At 41.2% G+C, this 25,559-nt stretch overlaps 1 protein-coding gene across 1 annotated transcript; it reads right to left on the bottom strand.

The window, feature by feature from the left end:
• Window positions 1-760: 760 nt before the first annotated feature.
• Window positions 761-25,224, bottom strand: SPTSSB (serine palmitoyltransferase small subunit B). Its single transcript, XM_030575680.1, has 2 exons — window positions 25,144-25,224; window positions 761-2,346 (listed from the first exon to the last, which is right to left on the bottom strand). The coding sequence occupies exon 2, from the start codon at window positions 2,313-2,315 to the stop codon at window positions 2,073-2,075; it is 243 nt and encodes an 80-aa protein (XP_030431540.1). The 5' UTR covers window positions 2,316-2,346; window positions 25,144-25,224; the 3' UTR covers window positions 761-2,072.
• Window positions 25,225-25,559: the final 335 nt, after the last annotated feature.

Genomic DNA, 25,559 nt, shown 5'->3' with positions numbered 1-25,559 from the left:
ATACAAATGGGAGAGTATTGGTTTAATGTGCTCCTGGTGAGGCTTTCTGCTTACCAAGCAGGCCAATTATATTCTACGCTAAGTTGTTTCCAGATGGTTTTAAATGCAGACCTCCAAAGCACATATTGCAGTATCTGTTATCGATGTGAGAAAGGAAGGAATGATAGTTGCATAGTCTACCGAAAGGAGAAAAATTGAAAAGTCCTGTCTAAATGTAAAAGATGAAAAGATGTTTCTTGCTGGAAGCTGGTCTTTTGATTGTGAGCCTGGCCAACAAATGGTGCACACACATCCTCAATAAAAGGAGCAGAAATAATTCTTGCCATATCCTTCAGTTGCATTAGTCTTATCTGGACCCAGCCTCTGTTTATTAGCCAGCTTTTATCCATCTCTCCATTTCCATCCAGATGCTGAGGAAGATCATTGAAATGGGTTAAGTTATATTTCATTTCCTGTATATTTAAATATATTCTAGTTATGATGTACCAAAAAATCTAACTGAACTGTTTCCTAAATTATGTGTTGATACTACTGTACAGAGAAGGTAGTGGCATCAAAGTAGTCAAATTTATCTAATGGCAAGCAGACCACACAGAAGGGAGAGTGAGTGAGAGTATTTAGATATATAGAATACTTGGATACAGGCAAAACTGAGAATTATGCATTCAAAACACTGGTTTAAAAGAATGTAACTTTTTATTTTTGCATTTAGAAAACTGCATATAAACATAGCCTCATTTTTGGCATCAGAATTTGCCATTCTTTTTATCATGCAGGACCCCAATGCCCCTTGATAAAATTACAATATCTCTGCATGCTATAATTGTGCAAACATACTTCAAAAACTATTTACATTTTATGAATCTTGCTTTCAGTAGTAGGAGTGCCAGTTGCAGAATGTATGTATTCTGCATATCTAGCTTGCTCTTTGGCATTCAGGTTTGATTCAGCTGTACAATAAAAAGCTTTCATGGTTTAAGAAACTCTTCAAAGGCAGTTTTAATAAATCTCACTTATCCTTTGTAAAAGGAGGCCTCTGTATCAAAGCTTCCATCTAAATGCTTCAGAGTTCTGCAATTATTAGAAAATTACACTGTTTACTAGATCATCTTCCTTTAGCACAAACACATGTTTTGCTTTCCCTAATGAATTGTTGTAGAAAGGGGAAAAATTGATTTTTTGTAACAAGCAACGTTGAGTGTAACAAGTCAGATTCACTAAATATTTGGTACGTCATGCTTAGTACAATGCAAGATTACTTACAGTATAATAAATTATCTTAACATTACAGTTAAATCACCATAAATCCAGCAGGAGAAGCTTAAGTACTAACAATTGGATTCATGCTCGTATAGTCTTGATTTCTCATTTTCTAAAAGAAAAGCTGTAAACCATCCCTTTATATCATGACACCGTTCATTTTAAAAATTAGCAAACTACTAAGACAGACTTCAGCTGCTTGGGTCCTGCTATATTTGAGTCACATTTCTGATATACTGTAAACTAGGATGAGGAAAAGAATTGCATGTTTTGCAAAGTAGTTGCCATGTACCCTTCTGGGAGAAGAAGCTTTCTTGTATTCAAAAAATATAATATCCTACCAACTATCGTCATTAATACTTATTGCTGTTTGCAATTCATTTTCATATATGCTATTAAAATTAAATTCTGATTGAGTGTGAAAGCCATGTGTGTAAAAATCATGATTCTAGACACAGTGTGTTAAATAAATAAAGTCTCTAACTGTTAAAGAACATAACGTTTTTCTCTACATTGAGGATCTACTACATATGGACACTATTCTCAGTAGACAAGTTGAATATTACGTAATGTGTTCCAAAGTTGGTGATGCACAGTCACAGACTAAAAGCTGTGCTCGTGTTTTATTTAAATACCAACTATACAGTGAGGAGTGATGCACTATTCTGGTTTTCAGTTATTGTAATTATGCAGGCTAGCTTTTGTACGAGGAAGCATTGTTTCTGCAAACGCAAACTTTTTCTAAACAAACAACCCCAACGTCGAAGAAGACATTTCACATAGTAGCTGTTGCATCATCAACCCTGGCAAATTCAGTTCATAATGGCAACAGTACTTTCACGTTGGTCTCCAAATAACTGGGAGAAGAACTCAAAAGCCAAATGGATGTGGATAGGTATAAAGACATAAGCTGTGTACACTACCATAGCAAAAACAGTAATAAAAATAGTATGGAACATGGATTGCTCCCAGGGCTCCAACACATAGCAACAGGTGATCAGGAGGTATTGATAGTATAGCCAGTAAAGATAATCCTTCACATGCTTAATATCCATCTTCAGCTTTTAGTGGCTTTAGGAACTTGATCTGTAACAACAAAGAACAATGCATTATAGTGGAGATGAAGGATGAGTGGAATGTTGAAAGCCCTAGACGGAGAGATGGAAAAAGCCTTGATGCGGTGAGTTACTATGACATACACAGCTGTGTGTGTTGTAATTGTTACACAAAATAGTAAAGTTCATCAAATAAAAATAAAGTACCTATATTATCACAAGCCTCTAATCTTCCTGGAGTCAATACTAATAATAACTGGTTTTGGAGGAGGAGAAATTCCACTTGGAAAAAGTAAAGTATCAGTTGGGCACTCAAAATTCTTAAATACCTGATTTTTGAATATTCTTTATTCCATCCTATAAATGGAGTTAAAGGCTACTGTCTGCTCTTGAATGCAAAGACTCACATGGAAGTCAGAGGGAAGGCTTCAGCCCCAGTTCTGCACACTGGGAGAGTAGACTCTCATACTTCCGGAATAAGGATGAGATTTAAAAGAAAAAAGCAGCTCATTCCAAACTCCTTTGCATTTTCATTTAGTCCATTTCTTAAAAACAAACAAAACAACCCTGCAGAAAATCAAAACAGAACTTTAAAAATGTCTAATCTACCCAGATCCACTGGGTTGAATTAGCTCACCTGGTAAGATGTATTGTCAGCACACTTCCATAAAATCAAAGCATAAACTTTAGAAATGAGAGGAACATTTGAGCAAAGTTTAGACAGCTAGGGAAAATTCTTTCCTCAGAGCTACCCAATAAGTAGTAATTTTAGATATTCTACGTTCCTGCTTATATACAGACACCAGACTACCTGAGCAGATGGTTGCCAAGAGATGTGCTTTGCCCATTGTTTGAGTTTCTAAGTGTAGTTTTGAAGTCTGTTATGTTAATGCTCTCTTTAAATTCAGAATGGCACAAAAGCAGGCTACAGTAAGGATAGCGATTAAGTGATTATAAACAGCTGTTCCATATTTCACAGAAAATTTTTTTCTTCTTTTTAAGTACCATGTGTAGAGACACATTTATTCACATAGATCTGTCCTTGGTTCAAGCCTAGGGAAGTGGGGTGAAGGAGAAGCTTTAAGCCACTGTTGTGATCTCCATTCTTTAGTGGCAGCTTCCTGGCATAAAGCAGAGCGGCATCCGGGTATTTCCTGTTGCCTATGACCTCCCAAGGGGCTACACCATCAGGCATGGACTGCCCAGGTCTACAGATGCCCTGAAATCATCCCATTTTCCCTAAACACCACCCCTGCTCCAGAAGCTGCAAGTTGAGGATGGTGTGGATCCTCTTACGTCAACATTCTCCAATTGCCACTTAAGCCAGCTTTTAGGCTCTTTTGTGCTTGTGTCCAGATGGGAAACTGTTACCAATTGAGCAGAGCTGGTCAGAAAATGCAACTTCTGTCCAATCGTTTTCTTTTAATATCTATACAAATTAAAAGGTTAACATTAAGATGAACCAAAACAAGCAAGTTAGACAAAAATATTCCATTTTGTTTTCAAATCATTTGTTTTTCCACCTAAAATTTGATTGAAATTGATGTGTTCACAAAATGTTTGTTTTGACAAAACAGCATTTGCCAATGGAAAACTGTTTGTCGAAATTGAGTCATAAGGACATCATTCATTCCAAGGGGACGTCTGAAAGCTTAACTGAGAAGTCTCCCAGTATATATTCTTAGTTATTCCATAGTATTCATAGCAAGGCAACAAGAACTAGGAGCACTGAAGACTCAGTCTGAGGGGGAGCAGTGGGAAAGTGGAGTCTCCTTCTGAGCAGTCAGAGGCTTGCATGTGTTCATATTAAAGATTGTCTTTTCAACCTGAAATTATCACACACAGACTAGCAGAAGAGGAGAGGGGAGTTAAAAAAGTCAAGACAAGCTATAAACATGATTTGACTTAAAAAAAAAATCTCATGATTATGGGGCCAATCTCATTGTTTTGGGGGGGTCTGACTCATGGTTTTTGATCTTTGAAGATTGGCAGTACTGCATCTCCTCTACCTTCCTCTTCCATAATATTTTGGTGCACCTTCCCACTTTTATTTGTTTTACGGTTCCATGATGGCTATGATTCACCTAGCTACAAGGACAGAATGCTGGACCTTCTCCCAGGATATGCAGACCGCTGTGTGGAATGGAATCCTGTGCAGGAGCTTGTGAGCCACTAGAATGATCAGGGATAGCTGCTGGTGAGCCTGGTGCCTGCCACAGTGGGTGGGCCTGTGTGCGGTATAGCCACACCAAAGGTGCTGCAGGTGTAGGGTGCTGGATCCTGGGAGCAGTGGCCCAACATGCTGCTGTGGTTTCCAGTAGAGCCCTGCAGCTCCATGGATACAAATTTCTTTTCGGGATATCTAAATCGCAGATATAAATTGTGTAGACATGCAGGGCTCCAGTCTAAGGGCACAAGGGAACATTAGATCATTTAGTCTGACTTCCTATATATCACAAACCATTATACTTCATCCAACTATCCCTCTATTAAGCCCAACATCTTCAGTTAGACCAAATCATTTCAGTCCTTCAGAGACTGAACTGTTTGCTACAGGCAGATAACAGGAGACTGAGGTGCCACCAATGCATGAGGTCCCTGCAATGGCTGGGGATTGATTAGGTGAGAGATACCCAGCTGATCCTAGCAGGTGAACCAAACCCTGTGCTGCAGAAGAAGCCAACCTCTGCCCCAGCTCCTTGCCAATCTGACCTGGGGAAAATTCCTTCCTGACCTGAAATCTGGCTATCAGTATGACCATAAGCAAGTGAACAAGATACCTCCACCAGGCATCCTTTCTAGAGGATTCTCTGTGCCACATCAGAGCAGTGGTCTAGGCTGTTCAGTGTCCCGTCTCCAGCTGTAACTAGATGAAGGCAACCCCTTCTACCACCCTGCCCAAAATGCATCTAACCAATTGTGCAGTGGGGAAAACAATCCTTCCTGACTCCAGTGGGTGTCCAGCAGTTGAGAGGTCTTTTTGATGGATCCCTCAGAGGAAGAGATCAGACGGATTCTGCTCTTTGTAGAGGAATGATACTATCTCCAAGATGTTCACAATATGTTCCACTGAACCAGAAAAAGCCAAAAAGCTTTTAAGAATTCTTCCAAGTCTGACAGACCTACATTCTAGTGTATTGGTGTTAGGCCAGGCCCAGAGCTGTCCCGTCAGCATTAGAATAGCTGCCAGGCATAATTTTTAGTGAGAAAGGTTAGGTCTGAAGTAATAAAATAACAGATCTTTTCAGTGATAGCTCTCACAATGCCATACAAATGAGGGTATCATTATTCCCAGTTTACCTCTCTATGTTTCAGTGTCACCATTTGTAAGGTGACTTTCCCATAGTCACCAGAAAGTCAATGGTAGATGTCAAGAATAGAGCAGAATAGGTAAAAAGGAGGCAGATAAGGCATTTGAATGGGACTGAGGGGACCTGAGTTCATTATTCAGCTTAGTCAGAGACTTCCTGTGTAAAATCTACCAAATCCCTTACTCTACTTTAGGGGTGGGAAAACTTTTTGGCCTGAGGGTCACATCTGGGTATGGAAATTGTATGGCAGGCCATGAATGCTCACAAAATTGGGGTTGGGATGCAGGACGGGTTCAGGGAGCTCTGGCTGGGGGCGAGGGCTCTGGGGTGGGGCTGAGGATGAGGGGTTTGGAGAGCAGGAGGGGAAATGGGGCTGGGGCAGGAGGTTGGGGCCGTGCAGGAGGTTGGGGCCTGGCAGGGGATTGGGGTGCAGGCTCCGGGCAGTGCTTACCTCAAGCAGCTCCTGGAAGCAGCAGCATAACCCCCCCTCGAGCTCCTATGTGGAGGCATGTCTGCAGGCACTGCCCCGCAGCTCCCATTAGTCACAGTTCCCAGCCAATGGGAGCTGTGGGGGTGGCACTTGGGGTGGGGGCAGCGTGCAGAGCCCCTTGGCTGCCCCTATGCATAGGAGCCAGAGGAGGGATCTGCCGTTGCTTCCAGGAGCTGCGGCATGCACGGACCGCTCCCGACCCCAGTTCCTGGCTGAAGTGTGGGGCAAGCCTCAGACCCTGATCCCCAGCGGGATCTCGAGGACCAGATGAAAGCAGCTGGCAGGCCAGATGTGGCCCACAGGCCATAGTTTACCGACTGCTGCTCTATATACCTCACCTCATAGGGTTGTTGTGAGGACAAATTCACTAGTGATCATGAGTTGCACCATAAACAGCACCATATACAAGTTCCTAACTAGACAGAACTCAGGTCCACTGACTCTCTACAGTGCTCTGAACATTGGGCTATGCTGTCTCTAAATAAAATATAAAGGTTCATCTAAATTAAGATAGACAGTAATTTTTAAAGTCTCTGTCTCTACCTCTGACACACTTCCACATTTAGTATACTGACATATTCATTTTGAGTGGGGTTTTTGGAAACATACCAAATGGAAAGAGCATCTCAGGGTAATGGAATTCAATATAAATTATATATATAGATACGTTAAAAAAAAACAACCATGTAGATGGCAAGAACCAAAGCCATCTTAAACCAACTGATCCATGAACAAGATGCAAGAAAATCCAGTGTTATCCTGGCACAGATGCCTTTTACTAAGATCCATTTACATTAACTCAGAGCTGGCTTTAAGCACATACACTACTTCAGGTCTGAAGGCTTCTGGAGGTGCCAGGCAGACTTACAACTCATGAGCCAGCCAGATTACTCCATAACGGCTGGACTAGATAGAGAAAGAAATAAAGAATAAATGCTCTGGGTGTTTGGAGCCCCTGCACATTTTTTAAAACTTGATTTTTTTATTGTTTTTATATAAAATATAAGCACATAATGAAACAAAACATGGAAATAGCAGATAAATAACAAAATTCAATGTGCATTATTTGCACAACATGGAAAAAAACCAAAACCAAAGCAAAATACCTAAACCGTAGAGGTCATTCAGGGCATCAATTATTCAAATGACTAAACGAGAATATAACCTCTGAGTATTGGAGACTAAAATATACTAAACTGCAAAAGTATGCAATAGCGTCATGTGTGACCAGACATCCTCATATTTTTTTCAAGTGTTTCTAGTACACAGACATTTTTTTCTCATGAATGCAGTAGTAGAGAGCTCACTAAGCCAATCTGTCTATGGAGGGAGGAACTGCAGATTTCCATTTTCTCAAAATAATTCTTTTGACCACTAAAAAAGTTACTGCAATTCATTTCTTAACATTAACTGGTAATTCCAACTCATTCAGCACCCCTAAAATACACAAGCTAGGAGAAGGAAAGAGTAACATTTAAAATTTTTGAGAGCTGTATACAGTTTTTCAGAACACATGCCTTTTTGACAGGCATAGAGGATGTGTGAAAGGTTAGCATGTGGCTGTTTGCATTGCCAACTATTGTTGTGTATTGCCAATCTAGCCTTAAAAAAAACATTCTGGAGCCCAGTACTACCTGTTTAATATCTTATTCTGGAAGAATTGCAAGGACACAGAACTTGAAGTATCTTTCATATTAAGCCAGATATCCTCCCATGTTTCTGTTGCACTAGTAAGGCTAAATTATTTTTTCTTTGAGACTGAAATTGAGGAGGTAATGCAAAGCATTGAGCCACCTATAAGTAATTCTTACAAAGTGACTTTTTTTCCATATTTCTTAACATGTTCTTCTAGAGCTGAGAGAGTTGAAACAGACCAATTGTCCCCTATCCTTGCATGAATCCTTAAGAACAGCCGCTGAAAGAAGGAACTGAGACACAGCAATAACTGATATTTGTTTCACATGTAATCGAAGGAGGCCAGTCTACAATCTTGTATTATATCTTTAATTTTTGTTAATCTTTTTTTTTTTTCCAAATTGTCTTAAGCATGGAGTTAGCCTTGATCCTGAGGCACAGGTTATCCCATAGTGGTATGAGAAGAGAATTTGTAAGATTGGGTGCTGTAATCATCTGAATGCATTGCAGAATGCCCCATGTAGGTGCAAAGACTGGGTAGCATCTTAAGGTATATACAAGAAGAGAGGGAACCGAATGGCATAGCTAATTTTTCAATCTCAAACCAGTCCGGTCTGTATACAGAGCCACTGGAAGGAACCCCTTTACAACGGAACACATTTGGAGTGCTAGATAATATTGATACAAATCTGGCAACCCCATGTAACTTCCAGTTATCCACGATTTTTTAGGGGCCTTGTGTGACAAGCAAGGCTGTTTTTTTAAACTCATAAATTTAATAATACACCTATTTATTCGAGCAAAGAGCAAGGGAGATACTTTGAGAGGCAATAGGCTAATGATATAAGTCAATCTTGGGCCAATATTAATTTTGGCTATTTCTGTTCTCCCCAGTAAGAACAGAGGGAAGAGACACCATCTCTCTGCTTCCTGGACATTTCTTTTAATATACTGTCCATATTTACAGAAACAATTTTGGGATGATTAGGACAAATATTAACACCTAAATAAGTGATTTCCTTGCATAACTGAAATGGAAAATGCTGACACTGAGAAGGATTGGGTCTTTTGTATATATTCAGAGCTTTTGTGATTTATTCCAGTTAATGCGAAAACCAGAGATCTTTCCAAAAAATATCAATCACATTCCATAATGATGGGATTGATGAGGATGGGATTCTTCAATAGTATAAAAATGTCAGCATATAAACTGATTTTGTATTCCCCGTTTATAGTCATACCATCAGTGGCTGAGTGCTGACATATTTACGTTGCCTGTGGTTCAAGAGAGAGATTAAAAAAAGAGGGGCGAGAGGGTACAGTCCTAACTGAAATGTGGTAGAAATATTTCCATTCATTGATAATGAAGCAAGGGGAGAGATGTAAAATACACTGACCCAGCTCAGGAATATTGGTCCAAATCCATTTTTTAGGGACAGCCATTAAATCAGGCCATTCAACCCTATCAAAGGCCTTCTCTGCATTTAGAGATAAGACTAGGGAGGGAACATCTGAACTTGCTGGATCAAGTGAATGATTGTTATCATCAGTCAATCTTCCTTTAACAAAACCAGCTCGATATGCATGTATAAACTGATGGGATGATGGCATTCAGTTGTGCCTCTAAAATGTTTGCAATTATTTTGCAATTTCTACTCAATAGAGATATGGGGTGGAAAGCCACAGTTACAACCATTTTTGTTTTTTAATTTTAAAGTAATTAAAACAGTTCTCATGTCAGGACAAATGGTTCCTTTTTGAATGTTACATTGACGATCTTTGAAAAAAAACAGAAGATGGCTGATTGCAAAACATTTTGTAGAAATCTGCTGGAAACCATCCATCCCAGAGGCCATACTTGAATTCATATTTTTTATAGCCTATTCAATTTCTTGTGTTGTGAAGTCTATACACAACACTTGTTCTGAAATCAAAGTATTAAATGATAGGCCTTCAATGAAATTTATTAGTCAGTTTGATTTATATAAAGGTTGATAGAATTGTTTTAAATGATTATATATATTGGTTCAAAGATGGCACTCCTGTCTTCTTGTAAGAAGAAAAAAATATTAAGTCTTCTGGCAAGCAGTTTACCTGCCTTATCCCTCCATTCATAATTTCTTTGTTTGACCCTCTTGAATGTAAATTTGAATTGGCTGGATAAGCATTCATTATATTTATATTTGGCATTGATTAGAGAACACTGAAGGTTTTCATTATTTGGGTCAGTCTTGTGTGTTCTCTGCAACACATCCATTTCCTTGTCCAGAGAATCTAATAACTGGTGTCTCTCTCTCTTCTTTTGGGAGACATACTTTATGCATTCATGCCTTACAGTAGCTTCCAAAGCTTCCCAAAAGATAACTGCATGCTTATTTTCTTGTATGAAGGCAGAGATGATTGAATCAATTGCAGAACAAAATGTTGCCTTTTAGTAGCACAGTGCTCAGCTTCCACCCAGAAGATTTTAATGAAGTGTAACCAGTGTCATTGGTAAGTATAATAGGAGCATGATCTCAAAGTAATATATTATCAGCAGTTGCTTCTAGTCATGCTGGAATCAGTTCTAAAGATACAAGAAAAAAGTCAATTCTGGAGTAAGATGAATGTGCTATAGAGAAATAAGTACAGGAGCTGCTAACGGAGTTTTGCAAGGGAGTTCTCCAGGTGAAGGAGGAGCACATACAGCATCTGTGGGCAGAGCAGAGCGGACAGGGAGCTGCAGACGGGAATTTGAGAGAGTTTGACAGAGGGAGGCTTACAATGGTGAGGAGGACCTGCAACACTTGTGCCAGCACTGCTTCTGTCTCCTCCACCTGCGCCTGTAGCCAGACAGAGCACCAAAGCATGGATGCTTTTACCCAGATTCTGGTGTGGGCTTGCAAAGACTGTAATTTGCAATTTCCACTTACTGATATCCAGGCTGGGGGTGGCATCCAATGTGAAAGGTGCCTACTGGTGGAATCTCTCAGGCAGCAGGTGGGAGAGCTACAGGAGGAGGTGGCTAGGCTGAGGAACATCCATATCCATGAGCAATTCCTGGACAGTATCCATGTGGAGAGCTGACGTAGCTGTCCCAGTTCACAGGACTACCGACACACTAGTGGAGGAGGAGATGCCTCAGGGTGTATCTGACACACCAGTGGAGGAGGAGGCTCAGGGTGGACACAGCCAGCTGGTTACTTCTAGCAGCAGGCAGTGCTCCACTGCTGCTGCAAACCCTCCTGCTGTGGTAAAAGATAACCGTTATGCTCTTCTTGATACAGGAGAGAAGGAATCACCCCCAACAGTTAAGGAGGTGAAGCCTCGTACCCCTAAGGCTGGGAGGTCTGCTGCCACCACTGATAAGAAACGTAGGGTAGTGGTGGTTGGAGACTCTCTGCTGAGGGGGACAGAGACACCCATCTGTCGCCCTGACCGTTCATCCCGGGAGGTATGCTGCCTGCCAGGGGCCCGTATCCGAGATGTTACAGAGGCATTGTCGAGGATTATCCGGCCTTCTGACTACTACCCCATGCTACTCATCCATGTGGGCACAAATGATACTGCGAGGTGTGACACTGAGCAGAACAAGAGTGACTACAGGGCTCTGGGAGTACGGATTAAGGAGTTTGGAGCGCAGGTGGTATTCTCTTCGTTTCTTCCTGTTGAAGGTAGGGGTCCGGGCAGAGACAGATGCATCGTGGAGGTGAATGCCTGGCTGCGAAGATGGTGTTGCCAGGAGGGCTTTGGCTTCCTCGACCACGGGATGCTATTCGAGGAAGGACTGCTAGGAACAGATAGCGTTCACCTTTCGAAGAGGGGAAAGGCCTTATTTGCGCACAGACTGGCTAAACTAGTAAGGAGGGCTTTAAACTAGGTTTGATGGGGACAGGTGAGCGAAGCCCACAGGTAAGTGGGGAACAAGACCTGGGAGATGGGTTGGAAACAGGAGGGAGCACGGGCTATAATGGCAGAGAGGAAGGAGGGTCAGGGCAAAGCTGGGAGGCAAGATCAAACCAGTATCTTAGATGCCTATATACAAATGCAAGAAGTATGGGTAATAAGCAGGAAGAACTGGAAGTGCTAATAAATAAATACAACTATGATATTATTGGCATTACTGAAACTTGGTGGGATAATACACACGACTGGACTGTTGGTGTGGATGGGTATAGTTTGCTCAGGAAGGATAGACAGGGGAAAAAGGGAGGAGGTGTTGCCTTATATATTAAAAATGTACACACTTGGACTGAGGTGGAGATGGACATAGGAGACGGAAGTGTGGAGAGTCTCTGGGTTAGGCTAAAAGGGGTAAAAAACACGGGTGATGTCGTGCTGGGAGTCTACTACAGGCCACCTAATCAGGTGGAAGAGGTGGATGAGGCTTTTTTCAAACAACTAACAAAATCATCCAAAGCCCAAGATTTGGTGGTGATGGGGGACTTCAACTATCCAGATATATGTTGGGAAAATAACACCGCGGGGCACAGACTATCTAATAAGTTTCTAGACTGCATTGCAGACAACTTTTTATTTCAGAAAGTTGAAAAAGCTACTAGGGGGGAAGCTGTTCTAGACTTGATTTTAACAAATAGAGAGGAACTTGCTGAGAATTTGAAAGTAGAAGGAAGCTTGGGTGAAAGTGATCATGAAATCATAGAGTTTGCAATTCTAAGGAAGGGTAGAAGGGAGTACAGCAGAATAGAGACAATGGATTTCAGGAAGGCGGATTTTGGTAAGCTCAGAGAGCTGATAGGTAAGGTCCCATGGGAATTAAGACTGAGGGGAAAAACAACTGAGGAAAGTTGGCAGTTTTTCAAAGGGACACTATTAAGGGCCCAAAAGCAAGTTATTCCGATGGTTAGGAAAGATAGAAAATGTGGCAAAAGACCACCTTGGCTTAACCACGAGATCTTGCGTGACCTACAAAATAAAAAGGCGTCATATAAAAAATGGAAACTAGGTCAGATTACAAAGGATGAATATAGGCAAATAACACAGGAATGCAGAGGCAAGATTAGAAAAGCAAAGGCACAAAATGAACTCAAACTAGCTATGGGAATAAAGGGAAACAAGAAGACTTTTTATCAATACATTAGAAGCAAGAGGAAGACCAAGGACAGCGTAGGCCCATTGCTCAGTGAGGAGGGGGAAACAGTAACGGGAGACTTGGAAATGGCAGAGATGCTTAATGACTTCTTTGTTTCAGTCTTCACTGAGAAGTCTGAAGGAATGTCTAGTATAGTGAATGCTTACGGGAAGAGGGTAGGTTTAGAAGATAAAATAAAAAAAGAGCAAGTAAAAAATCACTTAGAAAAGTTAGATGCCTGCAAGTCACCAGGGCCTGATGAAATGCATCCTAGAATACTCAAGGAGTTAATAGAAGAGGTATCTGAGCCTCTAGCTATTATCTTTGGGAAATCATGGGAGACGGGGGAGATTCCAGGAGACTGGAAGGGGGCAAATATAGTGCCCATCTATAAAAAGGGAAATAAAAACAACCCAGGAAACTACAGACCAGTTAGTTTAACTATTGTGCCAGGGAAGATAATGGAGCAGGTAATTAAAGAAATCATCTGCAAACACTTGGAAGGTGGTAAGGTGATAGGGAATAGCCAGCATGGATTTGTAAAGAACAAATCGTGTCAAACTAATCTGATAGCGTTCTTTGATAGGATAACGAGCCTTGTGGATAAGGGAGAAGCGGTGGATGTGATATACCTAGACTTTAGTAAGGCATTTGATACAGTCTTGCATGATATTCTTATAGATAAACTAGGAAAGTACAGTTTAGATGGGGCTACTATAAGGTGGGTGCATAACTGGCTGGATAACTGTACTCAGGGAGTAGTTGTTAATGGCTCCCAATCCTGCTGGAAAGGTATAACAAGTGGGGTTCCGCAGGGGTCTGTTTTGGGACCGGTTCTGTTCAATATCTTCATCAACGATTTAGATGTTGGCATAGAAAGTACGTTTATTAAGTTTGCGGACGATACCAAACTGGGAGGGATTGCAACTGCTTTGGAGGACAGGGTCAAAATTCAAAATGATCTGGACAAATTGGAGAAATGGTCTGAGGTAAACAGGATGAAGTTCAATAAAGATAAATGCAAAGTGCTCCACCTAGGAAGGAACAATCAGTTTCACACATACAGAATGGGAAGAGACTGTCTAGGAAGGAGTATGGCAGAAAGAGATCTAGGGGTCATAGTAGACCACAAGCTTAATATGAGTCAACAGTGTGATACTGTTGCAAAAAAAGCAAATGCGATTCTGGGATGCATTAACAGGTGTGTTGTAAACAAGACACGAGAAGTCATTCTTCCGCTTTACTCTGCGCTGGTTAGGCCTCAACTGGAGTATTGTGTCCAGTTCTGGGCACCGCATTTCAAGAAAGATGTGGAGAAATTGGAGAGAGTCCAGAGAAGAGCAACAAGAATGATTAAAGGTCTTGAGAACATGACCTATGAAGGAAGGCTGAAGAAATTGGGTTTGTTTAGTTTGGAAAAGAGAAGACTGAGAGGGGACATGATAGCAGTTTTCAGGTATCTAAAAGGGTGTTATCAGGAGGAGGGAGAAAACTTGTTCATCTTAGCCTCCAATGATAGAACAAGAAGCAATGGGCTTAAACTGCAGCAAGGGAGATTTAGGTTGGACATTAGGAAAAAGTTCCTAACTGTCAGGGTAGTTAAACACTGGAATAGATTGCCTAGGGAAGTTGTGGAATCTCCATCTCTGGAGATATTTAAGAGTAGGTTAGATAAATGGCTATTAGGGATGGTCTAGACAGTATTTGGTCCTGCCATGAGGGCAGGGGACTGGACTCGATGACCTCTCGAGGTCCCTTCCAGTCCTAGAGTCTATGAGTCTAAGTACAGTGATACTCTTTGGGGTGTCCCAGTCTCCATATATATTTTAAATCAAGTTAATTCATTAACAATTAGGGTTGGCCTACTGTGCTTTGAAAGCTGGGTTTCATGCAATTGGATTTGTCTTGATGTCTGTCTAGCATAGCATTCCAGTCTCCTCCCAGTATTACAGGAATGTCTTTTTTTAGAAAAGGGTCTTGCAAAATCTTGTGGAGCCTGCTAAACCCATAGTGAAGGTGGATTGATACTTGATGCTGTATCTGGCATTGGTCCCCTCAGGATTTGCTTCAGACCACTGAACGCAGCCCTCTTTTTGTTAAGCTCAGATGAGATGTCAGGAAAAAAAGAGAAATGTTGGGTCTATGTAAGGGTTTTGGCTTCTGGCAGTATCCGTTAACATTACTTTATCGTTGAATTTCCGCAGCTTGAAGATGATGGATCTGGGCTTATCAGACTCCTGGCCTTGTAGTACCTGACATTCAATGAACCCTTTCAATATCTAATGGGGGCAGCTGGGGGTCCAATTTAAGTATATCAGGGAGCAGCCTCCGAAGAAAGTAATATCCTTCTTCTTTAGACCTTCAGTAATGCCCACGATGTGAAGGTTGTTTCTTTGAGATCTGTTCTCCTACTGTAAGATTAAGGAAACAGCTTCTTCTTTAATTTCACTGTTTTCAGTGGCAGTCTTTTGTAGCTCATTTTCCAACTAAGCCATTTCAGCTTTTACATCACATAGCTCTTTAGCGATTGAATCCAGTCTTTCTGTGAGGAATTCTTTCAGTGCTGCGATATCTTGGCCTAGGTTCTGCTGTGGCCTTGCGGTTTCCCCCTTCAGCTGATTAGGTCTTTTGTTGCCCCTCATTTTTTTTTTCCATTGGAATCCATATTCAACAATTTGAAGTTTATCCAGGGAATTAATTTAAACTTTTATGACAGGAGCTTATTGCCTACGAAAGTAATTATTAGAGATGAGTAGTTGATATATGGGGAGTGAGGAGGTCCGGGACTAAGCAGCCATCTTCCTCACAGGTACCAGGTGACCCTACCATGCACATTTTAAGTGTCCTGCTGGTCTGGTCTCAGAAATCCCAGTCTCAATGGATCATTACACAAATATCACCCGATAACAAAAACTGATCTGGAATTTTATTTCTTTTAAAACCGCAGAAATGTCCTAATTAAAAGTTTCTTCCTTCTACTGCTCTATATGCATACACATCCCCACTTCTTGCTTACAGCCAGAGCACCAAGATACTATGCAAAATGCTGTTCTTGCTGCATTTCCAACCCCTAGAGTCCCTCTTTTTCAGCAACATTTTCTCTGCAGTTTCTGCTAGTTGGGAGGAGATGAGAAGATGGTTTCTCAGAATTGGGTTATTTTGCTGCTAGACTACTTAAGATTTTTTTTTTTAAGCATCAGTCAGCTAACCAAAGTTATTTCCTATTTAAAGATCATGGAAAAGTTAAAAACAGCTATGAATAAAATGAATGGAATTCAGTCTAAACACTAGAAATCACTGGCAAACTCAGTCCCTCCTTCTGGAAGCAGGATGAAAGGAGAAACCTGAAAAGCAGCTTTCTTTGTACTAAATCACAACCTGATTTTCCTGCCCATTGACACACCTTTGATTAAATCAGTCTACACAGAGAGAGATATTTAAAAAGAGTCTCAGTGCTTGTTGACACTGGGCTCATTTCTCTTTAAAAACTCTACTGTGTCATTGTCATGTAATCCTGCTCTGAACAGGGTTAGACAACATGGTGTTTAAGGTACTGGTGGGAACTTAGAGCCTTGTTTAAGCTCTAGGACTCTGACTGGTGGCTGCACTGTTGATAGCATTGTTGGAAAATTCTTGGCACAAAAAAAAAAGTTTTCTTATGGTGTAGCCAGTCTACACTAGACTCTGAAATATGGTTTAAATTTAGTTAAAATGCAGCTCTAGCTAAACCAGTTTGGGTGGCTAATATAGATAGAGGAAAAGGGATTTAAAATAGGAAAAACACTAGGGTTGTAAACACCCACTGGGTTTGTAACACATCTGGACGCTGAGTCTCCTCTGCTGGTTCACATTGTATGTGTTCCTTTACACTTTACAGGATTTGATTGATTTCTGTGGGAGTAGGATCAGCTGCAACTGGTCCTCTTGGAAAAATCTTAGCATTTATATTGTTTTGGGGAAATCCCCCCACCGTTGTAGTTCCATCAGTCATGCTATGGATTTAATTTGGGCATAGGCTTGTACTGGCCCTTTGTACAGGGATGAATTTCACTACCTGTCAATAATTTCTTTTAAAAAACTATGCAAATTACTTATTTCACTTTTAATACATTACTTTAGCTATTTCTAATTTTATTGCAGTAAATGGATTTGTTTCTCACTGTTAAGTGATTGCATCCCAGTCTTATTCATTGCACTCCATCCATCTCAAATACTGAATACCAAACTCTTGTCTGCTTGTATTGGCACTAGTGTAAAATGTCTGGAGGAAGTCCATTGACTTCAGTAGATTTACACTTCTACAAATGCAACCAGAATGAGGCAGGGATAAATAGCCCTAATGCGTCATTCATTTTATACCAATGTGCCTTGCCTACAAGGTACCTTTTTAAATGCTTAAGCACACTGAGGGCTTGTTTACACAGGTAAGTTATTGCGGAATAAGATAGGTAAGAGTTTAAGAGTGCCTTTTTCCAGTTTAACTTAATCCATTTTGTGAATTAAGCTAACTCAGCAAAAGGAACTTTTATTCCAAACTAAAAGTGTTGACATGAGAAACTGTTCCACAATAGCTGTTATGGAAAAATTTTGATTGGAATAGCTCTTGCAGTCATTTTCCTTGTGTGGGCAAACTCTTGGTGTTTGTCTTCTGCGTCAACACCATCCAGAGCTCTATGTACACCTGGTCCTCTATTACTGTATATTGATCTAGAGAAACTGAAATTGTATACATGTATCATTTTAAGTTCATTTGGTACATGGAACACCACTAGAAAGGAAGTTTGGTTTTAGTGCAATAATTCCTGTACATGTTTCAGGCATTTTGTATGTAGGAGGTGAAGTTAAGGCTGCATCTAAACTTGATTTTGGGAAATTTGCCACCTTTGTAGCTTTAACAGTGCGTACCACTTAGTTGCTTCATTCAAGCTTACCACTCTGGTAAGGTACTAGTGTTTTAACCACAGTGCTGTCTAACTATGCTCAGAGGTAAGAATACCAGTGGCCACTGAAGCCTGTTTACACTCGCACTCTCACAGTTGTGGGAAGACTTATTTTTTTAACTAAGAAAAATGCAAATGTACAGAAGGTCTAAGAGCCCAATCCAACTCCTACTGCCTTCAGTGGGAGTTTGATAATGTCCCAGTTACTTAACTCTAAATCGTGGCATTTATTTCACTATTCACACTTGCCATGGTGTATGCTATTGCTATGTCACAGAGACTTATTATAGGTCTTTCAACAGACAAAGCTAAATAGTCATGTTCAGGCCCCCATTTTAAATAACATCCAACTCCTGGTTTTGGGTTGAAATTTTCCATGCTTGGTTATAACTCAAAGGTGAATTTTTTTTGTTTAGCTGTTTGAGTTACAGAAGAATGCAACAACAGAACGTCAAACAGTGCAGCTAGATTTTGTAATCCAGAGCCACTACAGAAGTAGCAATTAAACTATGCTGCACCCCTCAAAATCCACACAGAATTTCCTTCCGTCTGGCCCCGCAAACACACCCAGACCTTCGTTGACTGCTGCTTTGGCAGCTTTTAAATAGTTTCTCAGCTGCCATTACAGGTGGCTGGCCCTGGGCGTGTGAACTGCAATAACTCACAGGAGTTACATGGTAACTGTAAATATAATTCGTAGATTCTTGCCAGATTGAGAATGTATTTCTACATGGGTTGCGGTGTGTTGACAATGACAGTCCCTGAACTATTATTTACTCCTGCATTGAAGCAGAGCATGCAAAGCCAGTATGACGACTATTCATAATACAGTTTCAAATGATCTAGGAAGTAATTTAGATTAGAGAAAGCAAATCTCAGATTGCTCAACAGATGTTCCATTCACAATTACACCTGTCAATGCTCCAAGAATGTGGAGCTGATCTATAGCTTCCAATGGAATCTGGTCTGGGGAGGGGATATCAACTCCTCTAAGCATACCAAAGTCCAAACATAGGAAATATTCCAATTGTTTTTTTGTTTGTTTGTTTTTAAACTAGGAATAGTCAAACAACCTTCAGGGAAATCAAAGATTGTCAATATTCACACTGAATATTCACTAACATACTGTACCACTCTTGGATTTGTCCTTTCCCTAGCCTCCTTTTTGCCATCTAAAAGAACATGAAGCCTCTCCCATCTATTCCATTGTACTGTGCTTATCACAGTAATATCTAGGCCTCTTTTCTTTAGTCTATCATCGCTAGAATTTGTTTGCAGTACAAATATATTCTTTCAATATTTGCTATTTTCCTCCCTCTAAAGAGTTCTCCATTTTTTTGGGTACACAGTTTGTTGTTTCTTCCCTTATTTGACTTCAGTTCATTTGTCCATATCCTATGTCTCCCCACCCTCTCAGCCGCCATCATTATTCTGCATTCACTCCCCCTCTTAGGTTGTGAGCTGGGCAGTGTATCTTGATTAGCTTCCAGAGGTAGGTGATGAGTGTTTCAGAGCCATTTAAATGCAAGTGAGTTGCTCCCTTCCACCTCAAATGATTGTATTTTAGTGGTGGCCACCCCCACCCCCGCAAATGGTTGCATTTTATTGGCCAGGTGGAGTACTACATGGGTCAAATTCAGAGATCTTTGCCAGTGAGTTCGATAGGGTCACCCTTTCACCCTGGTTTTTATTGTGTGTGCAACTCTATTGAGTTTTGAGTAGAAATGGGCCAAAACCAATCCCTGAACTTTGTAGGTGATGATAAGAATCCAGAACTGGGTTTAAATTGGAAATAATACTAAAAAGTTCAAGGGCTCTTTAAGGAGGGGCACTATTAGATATTTTTAACTGACATTGCTCCAGATCTTTTTTGGTCTTGTTAAGAAATTTCAGGCTCACTCAGGAGCCTTCCAGTAATCCGTGGTTCTAGAATCTAGGCTGGAAACATTGATAGAACTTCAAAACACAGCACCTGCAGAAGGTTACAAAAATAGAGGGGGCGGGGGAGGTATAAACAAAGTTAATCAAGATTTTATGAACCTCTAAAGAGCTTTCAGATTAGCTTTTATTTTACTGAAACTCATTTGCTCAACTCTAAGCCACTTTGATATGGGCTGATGGTATTAACTGGGTTTTGTGTATACGGAGGCTTAAATTATTTATAAAATCAAATTTGGCTCTTTTAAAGTTTTTTTTAATTTTTATCAATATAAATTTTACGGGTATGAAAAATGATTGGTTTTACTTTTTATTGATTTAAATTTTCATAAGGTGGGGTAGTCAAACAATTATTTAATGGGAGTAGAGGTTGAGATTCAGAAAGTTTTATAACCATTAAAATACAAATTGTCAACATCACATGTCAAAATATACAAAGTAAATATCCTAAAATCAAACTCTGGGTTCTTAAGCAGCATTTTCTTTACTTTGCCTATCTGTACATTTCAATTATTACCAATGGAAATTTTGTTTGGTGTGTTTAAGCTGAAATTGATGTTTACTGACAATTACTGATAAAAATCTAATCCTACCAAGCCTACATAAAGATTATATGTAATCTGACAAGTTGAATGTTGTCTTAGTTCTATTAATGATATCAAGTGGAAGATGTTAGCATTTGTAGTACAAGTATATCTCCTTGCTGTACTAATAAAATGAAGCAGAGACCCACTGATAATGGCTTATGCTAGTCATTGGGTCACAAAAGAAAAACACATGGAGGTAGTTATGGTAAAAGTGGAAGTAAAAAGGGGCCTGCATCTTTCAGATTGACATATTTATTACCCATGCAGGTTCCTCGAAACAGCCCTATCATCAGAGATTCACCCTTTCAAACTGGCACTCCTAAGAATGGCAGGCTACAGCCAATAGCTGCACAGAAATAAGTCTAATTTGACCAGTCTGACTTTGAAAAAAGTGAGCACACCCCTAACTTGTGGGAGATATTTGAACCAGAGGACACTGTGAGCACTATTGTCCATTCGTAGGATGAGGGAGCAGAGAAGAGCAGTGTATCTGTTTGGGTGGGATGAGAAGGTTGTCTGTGGATGAGACATGGTGCTGTCACAGTGCCACTTCCTGAGAGATGGAAGAAATGTGTGGGTTGTCCTCTGGAGAAGCTAGGGCAGGTAGAACTAGTGGATAGGGAGGAGAAGCTCCCTATAATGGGCTTCTGACATCTTACTTCAAGGGGTCACAAAAGAAAATACACTTGTGGTCTGGACTTGGGGATAGGGGAGCTGATACTCTTACTAAGAGAAAACACAGGGACTATTAGGGATGCTGTAGATTCCCACCGTGGTTTGAACTACTCCCCATGGGAAAGCAGCAGCAGCACAAAATATGGTACTTACTAAACTGGGGGAAAGGACATAATTGCAGTGGGGTTATTTTTCCTTTGCAATGATGCAGTGCATGCAGTTACCCAACGTATATGCCCGCCAGCTGTTCAGATCAGTCTTCACTCCCATTCCCCCCCCCACCCCCGTGGGTAGGTTCTGCAGTTGTGCTGCCCCACTGCAGGCACAACAAGCAGCATGAGGTAAAGATTCAGAGTACACAGGATTTGCAGTACCATAGCTCCATGAGATGGAGTGTTTCTCATCAGATAATAAGAGCATTTTAACTTCTGGATGTCAATTCATCAAATAGTACCAGAGGCAGGTCTGTGCTTCACTGCCTCGCCATGCTCCTGGCACATAGCTGTTTAACCACATAAGCTCCTACCCCTGAATTATGGCCTCTCTAGGGATCCCTCTACCATTGCTCCCATTGGTGATGGTTATATTCTACTCCCACCTCCTTGTACTGATGTTGATCTTTTCCCCTAGGCTCCTTCTCTGCCTCCCTCCCTCCTTCCTCTTCCACAATGGCCACAGGAGCACTTCTAGCATGAATGTTTGCAAACACATATATTCACACTAGTACTCATGGTACTTGTGTGCAGAAGATATTCATATAAACAAAAAAAATAAAATAAAATCACATACTGAATGTTTGCAAATGCATGGACAAAAAACATCATAAATGGCAGCCAAATGAAGCAGTTGGGCTTATTTGCAAGAATACTTGAGAATACTTTTTTTTTGTCTCTCCTCACCCATCTCTACCTTAAAGCAGATAAGTATTATTTTACAGATGGAGAAAGTGCAGGATTAACATAAACCAGCGATATGAGCCCAAAAAAGCTTGAAAGCTAAAAACTGGGAGTTGACCCTTGTTAGGATGGTGCCAATTTGGTGTGGCCGTGCTAAATGAATGGTGTGAGCATAACCTGACCTGACTTAAACATGGCTGAAGAACTGCAGAGGCTCCTGCGAGCAGGGACCCTTTAAGCCTGAGAGTGCAATTGATATAGGACCTACTGGTCGGCAAATATGGGTCCATGCAAAAGTATATATCACGTGTATAAAATTCCAGCATGTAGCACAGGTTGACCTCATTATAGTGACCCTACAGCAAGGACACCATGCAGAGAGCCAGAGTGAATGATTGATGAGTAAGTGTGGAGTGGTCTTTGTTCCTAACCCTGGCCCCTTCCAAAATACTAATCAGCTCAAATTAATAACCACACATCCAATAGGCATTCTTTTGAGACATGTGAATCTTCTGAGGAAAAAGAGTATAAGAATCAAGCAAAGTAAATTACTGTCAAGAAAAGGAGAGAGGGGATTCCTTAATTGACACTTGAAGAAGATGCTAGGCATAGTAGCCCAAACTCTGCTCCATGGGCTTGAGTAGGACTGTGACCTGAGCGGTTTCCAGGTAGCCAAGGCCTCACCTTGAGGTAATCTGAGACAGACCAGAGGCCTGAGGAGACTAGACCTGGAGGGAAGACGTCGTCCTCAGTAGAATTGGTAAAGCAGGAACTGTGTGAGGCTAGCACTGGGCCTGTTTGTGTATGTTTGTGAAAAAGAGACTCACTAAGAGGAATGTAAAAAGAATAGGAGTACTTTTGGCACCTCAGAGACTAATAAATTTAATGTAGCATAAGCTTTCGTGGGCTACAGCTCACTTCATGGGATGCCTGTAGTGGAAAATACAGAAGGAAGATATAAATATACACACAGGGAACTTGAAACAATGGGTTTACCATACACATTATAAGGGGAGTGATCAGTTAAGGTGAGCTGTTGTCAGGAGAGAAAAATAACTTTGTAAAATTATTTCCCCATGCTTATCTTTCCCTTCCCTATAATTCCTTATATCTCCTTGTCAAGTGCTGGAAATGGTCCATTTTCATTACCACTACAAACAGTTATTTTTCTCTCCTGCTGACAACAGCTCACCTTAACTGATCACTCTCCTTATAATGTGTATGGTAACACCCATTGTTTCATGTTCTCTGTGTGTGTGTGTGTGTGTGTGTAAATAAAATTATCTTCCTTCTGTATTTTCCACTACATGCATCCCATGAAGTGAGCTGTAGCCCACGAAAGCTTATGCTACAATAAATTTGTTAGTCTCTAAGGTGCCACAAGTACTCCTGTTCTTTTTGCGGATACAGACTAAAATGGCTACTACTCTGAAACCTAAGAGGAATGTATAGCTCTTAATGTATAGTTCTTTAATGTCTAACACAGGAGTTATGTGCTTAATGCAATCCTTTACTGCTTGTGTAATTCCTTCTCAAACAAACTGCAGTGTATACAAGTTAATTACTGTGGACCTTTTTCATTCGTATGAAAGTAATCTGCTCCACAGGGAACCATTAAAGATCCATTCAGAGGTAGCAGCCCCCTGGTACCAACAATGCTCATCCTCCCTTCTCCATTACTCCCTTTGCTTGCCTGTTACACCCATTTTACAATTAAGATGCAAAATTCTTGGTGGGCAGATCCTCATAATTGGTGTAAGTTGTCTCAGCTCCACTAACTTCACTGGAGTCATGATAATTTACACTTGCTGAGGATCTGCCTCTGGGTTCTTTACTAAAGTCAGTGCAGCACCTAACACAATGGGACCCTGGTTAGGACCCCTGGACACTACCATAATACGAATAAGTAATGACTACACTGAAGTGGCACAAACAAAAGTGGCTTGTCCAAGGTCAAAGAGCTTAGGCCTTGACTACACTGGAGAGTTCCAGCGCCGGTGGTGGGTTTACGGCGCTGCAACTTACTCACCGTCCACACTTGCAAGGCACATACAGTGTTGCATCTCCCTGGCTGCAGCACTGGCTGTACTCCTGCTCTGCCTGGGGTATAATGATTGCAGCGCTGGTGATGCAGCACTGCTCTGCCAGTGTGGCCACCAAAAGCGCTGTAATTGGCCTCCAGAGGTATTCGGAGGGATCCCAGAATGCCTATGCAACACTCCCAACAGCGCTGCAAATGTGGCCACACTGCAGCGCTGGTAGCTGTCAGTGTGGCCACACTACAGTGCTTTCCCTACACAGCTGTACAAAGACAGCTGTAACTCCCAGGGCTGTACAGCTGCAAGTGTAGCCATACCCTTAGAAAGACCTAGCTCCCCGTCCTGTGCTCCTTCTACAGTATTCCTCACTTCACAGTTTAAACCATATATCTTTTGGAAACATATACATCACACAGACATCTTACAGAACGTTTTGAACTAGGTTCTGGTCTGATAATCTCACCCACTTCATTTGCTTTCTGGAGTCTATCACATACTATGTTGTTTTTTCTCATTCCCAACATTAGACTACCAGAGGTTGGAATAGAATGTGCCCTAGAAAGGCTAATTATCTCCTCTTTTGTGTCGGCTGCTAAGATGTACCATTCTTGTCCAGTTATTTGGAGGGAAAAGGAGGGGACATTGAAGTGAAGGCATAAGGGAGAGAAAAGGAGCACAGGTAATATATAGTTTGGAACTAGTTTTTTTTAGTTGAAATAATTTATATATGTACTTATCTGCCGCCCCCCCCTTGCCACAGTATCTGACCTCCTCACAAACATTAATAAATGCCTTATAAGAAACCTCTTCTGAGATCGGGGCATATTATCATCATCCCTATTTTATAGATAGGGAAACTGAGGCAAAAATAAATTAATCCCAGACTTACAAAAGAGTTTGGTACTCAGCTCTGTTGCAGAAATAATTTATCTGAGATCACACAGATCTGGGAATTAAAACCTCCCAAATCCAAACACCTAATCCCCAAACTATGTTTCTTCCTTTAGCCTGCAGTCCTGTCAGTGTATCAGTGTAGTGGCTGTAAGATCTTCAGACAAATGAACAACCCTTATAACATAACTAAAGCGCAATTACTTACACTTCTTTTAGTATGGTTCATGGAAATACCAAGGAATTATCTTGAACTACTTGTAGGCAAAGAGATTCTCTCTCCCTTTAAGGAAAAATAAAGGAATATTGTAGAAACATTAGTGCCGGTGCCATATAAGAACAAGCAAACTCTCACCTCTGCTTCTAGGCGTCTTACACTAGTTCTGGATGAGAGATGCTCCAAGCTGCTGGGCTCCCTACTGCATGGAGAAGTGTGAAAACTGAGCTGGCTGCTGGGTTCGCCCAGTTAGGTCTTTTTTTCCTGCTCCACCCTGCCTGGCCCCTTCTCACTGCCGCTAAAACCTCCCCTACCAGCCAACCTGATTGCAGTGATTAATGACTGACACAGAGAAAGCACGAACGCAGTGGGCGTCATCTCGCTGACAAGCCCAAAGCAATGGCCTGGGGCGGCTGTAGCCCAGCCTCCGGCGCGGCAGTTACGCTAGTTATCGGAAGAATGTAGCCAAACAACTTGTGCTGCTGAGCTTAGCCAGTTCTGCGGCCACGGGCCGGGCGCACTGTCGGGCGGACCGGACCGGACCGGGGGCCCGC

Source organism: Gopherus evgoodei, chromosome 9 (assembly GCF_007399415.2).
Source record: "Gopherus evgoodei ecotype Sinaloan lineage chromosome 9, rGopEvg1_v1.p, whole genome shotgun sequence".
Taxonomy (NCBI): domain Eukaryota; kingdom Metazoa; phylum Chordata; order Testudines; family Testudinidae; genus Gopherus; species Gopherus evgoodei.
Note: the sequence above shows the minus strand (reverse complement) of the source record. Positions and strands in the feature narration are given on the sequence as shown.

Coding starts and splice junctions, on each gene's coding strand:
- SPTSSB (XM_030575680.1), bottom strand. CDS start 2,315: ATGGATATTAAGCATGTGAAGGATTATCTTTACTGGCTATACTATCAA.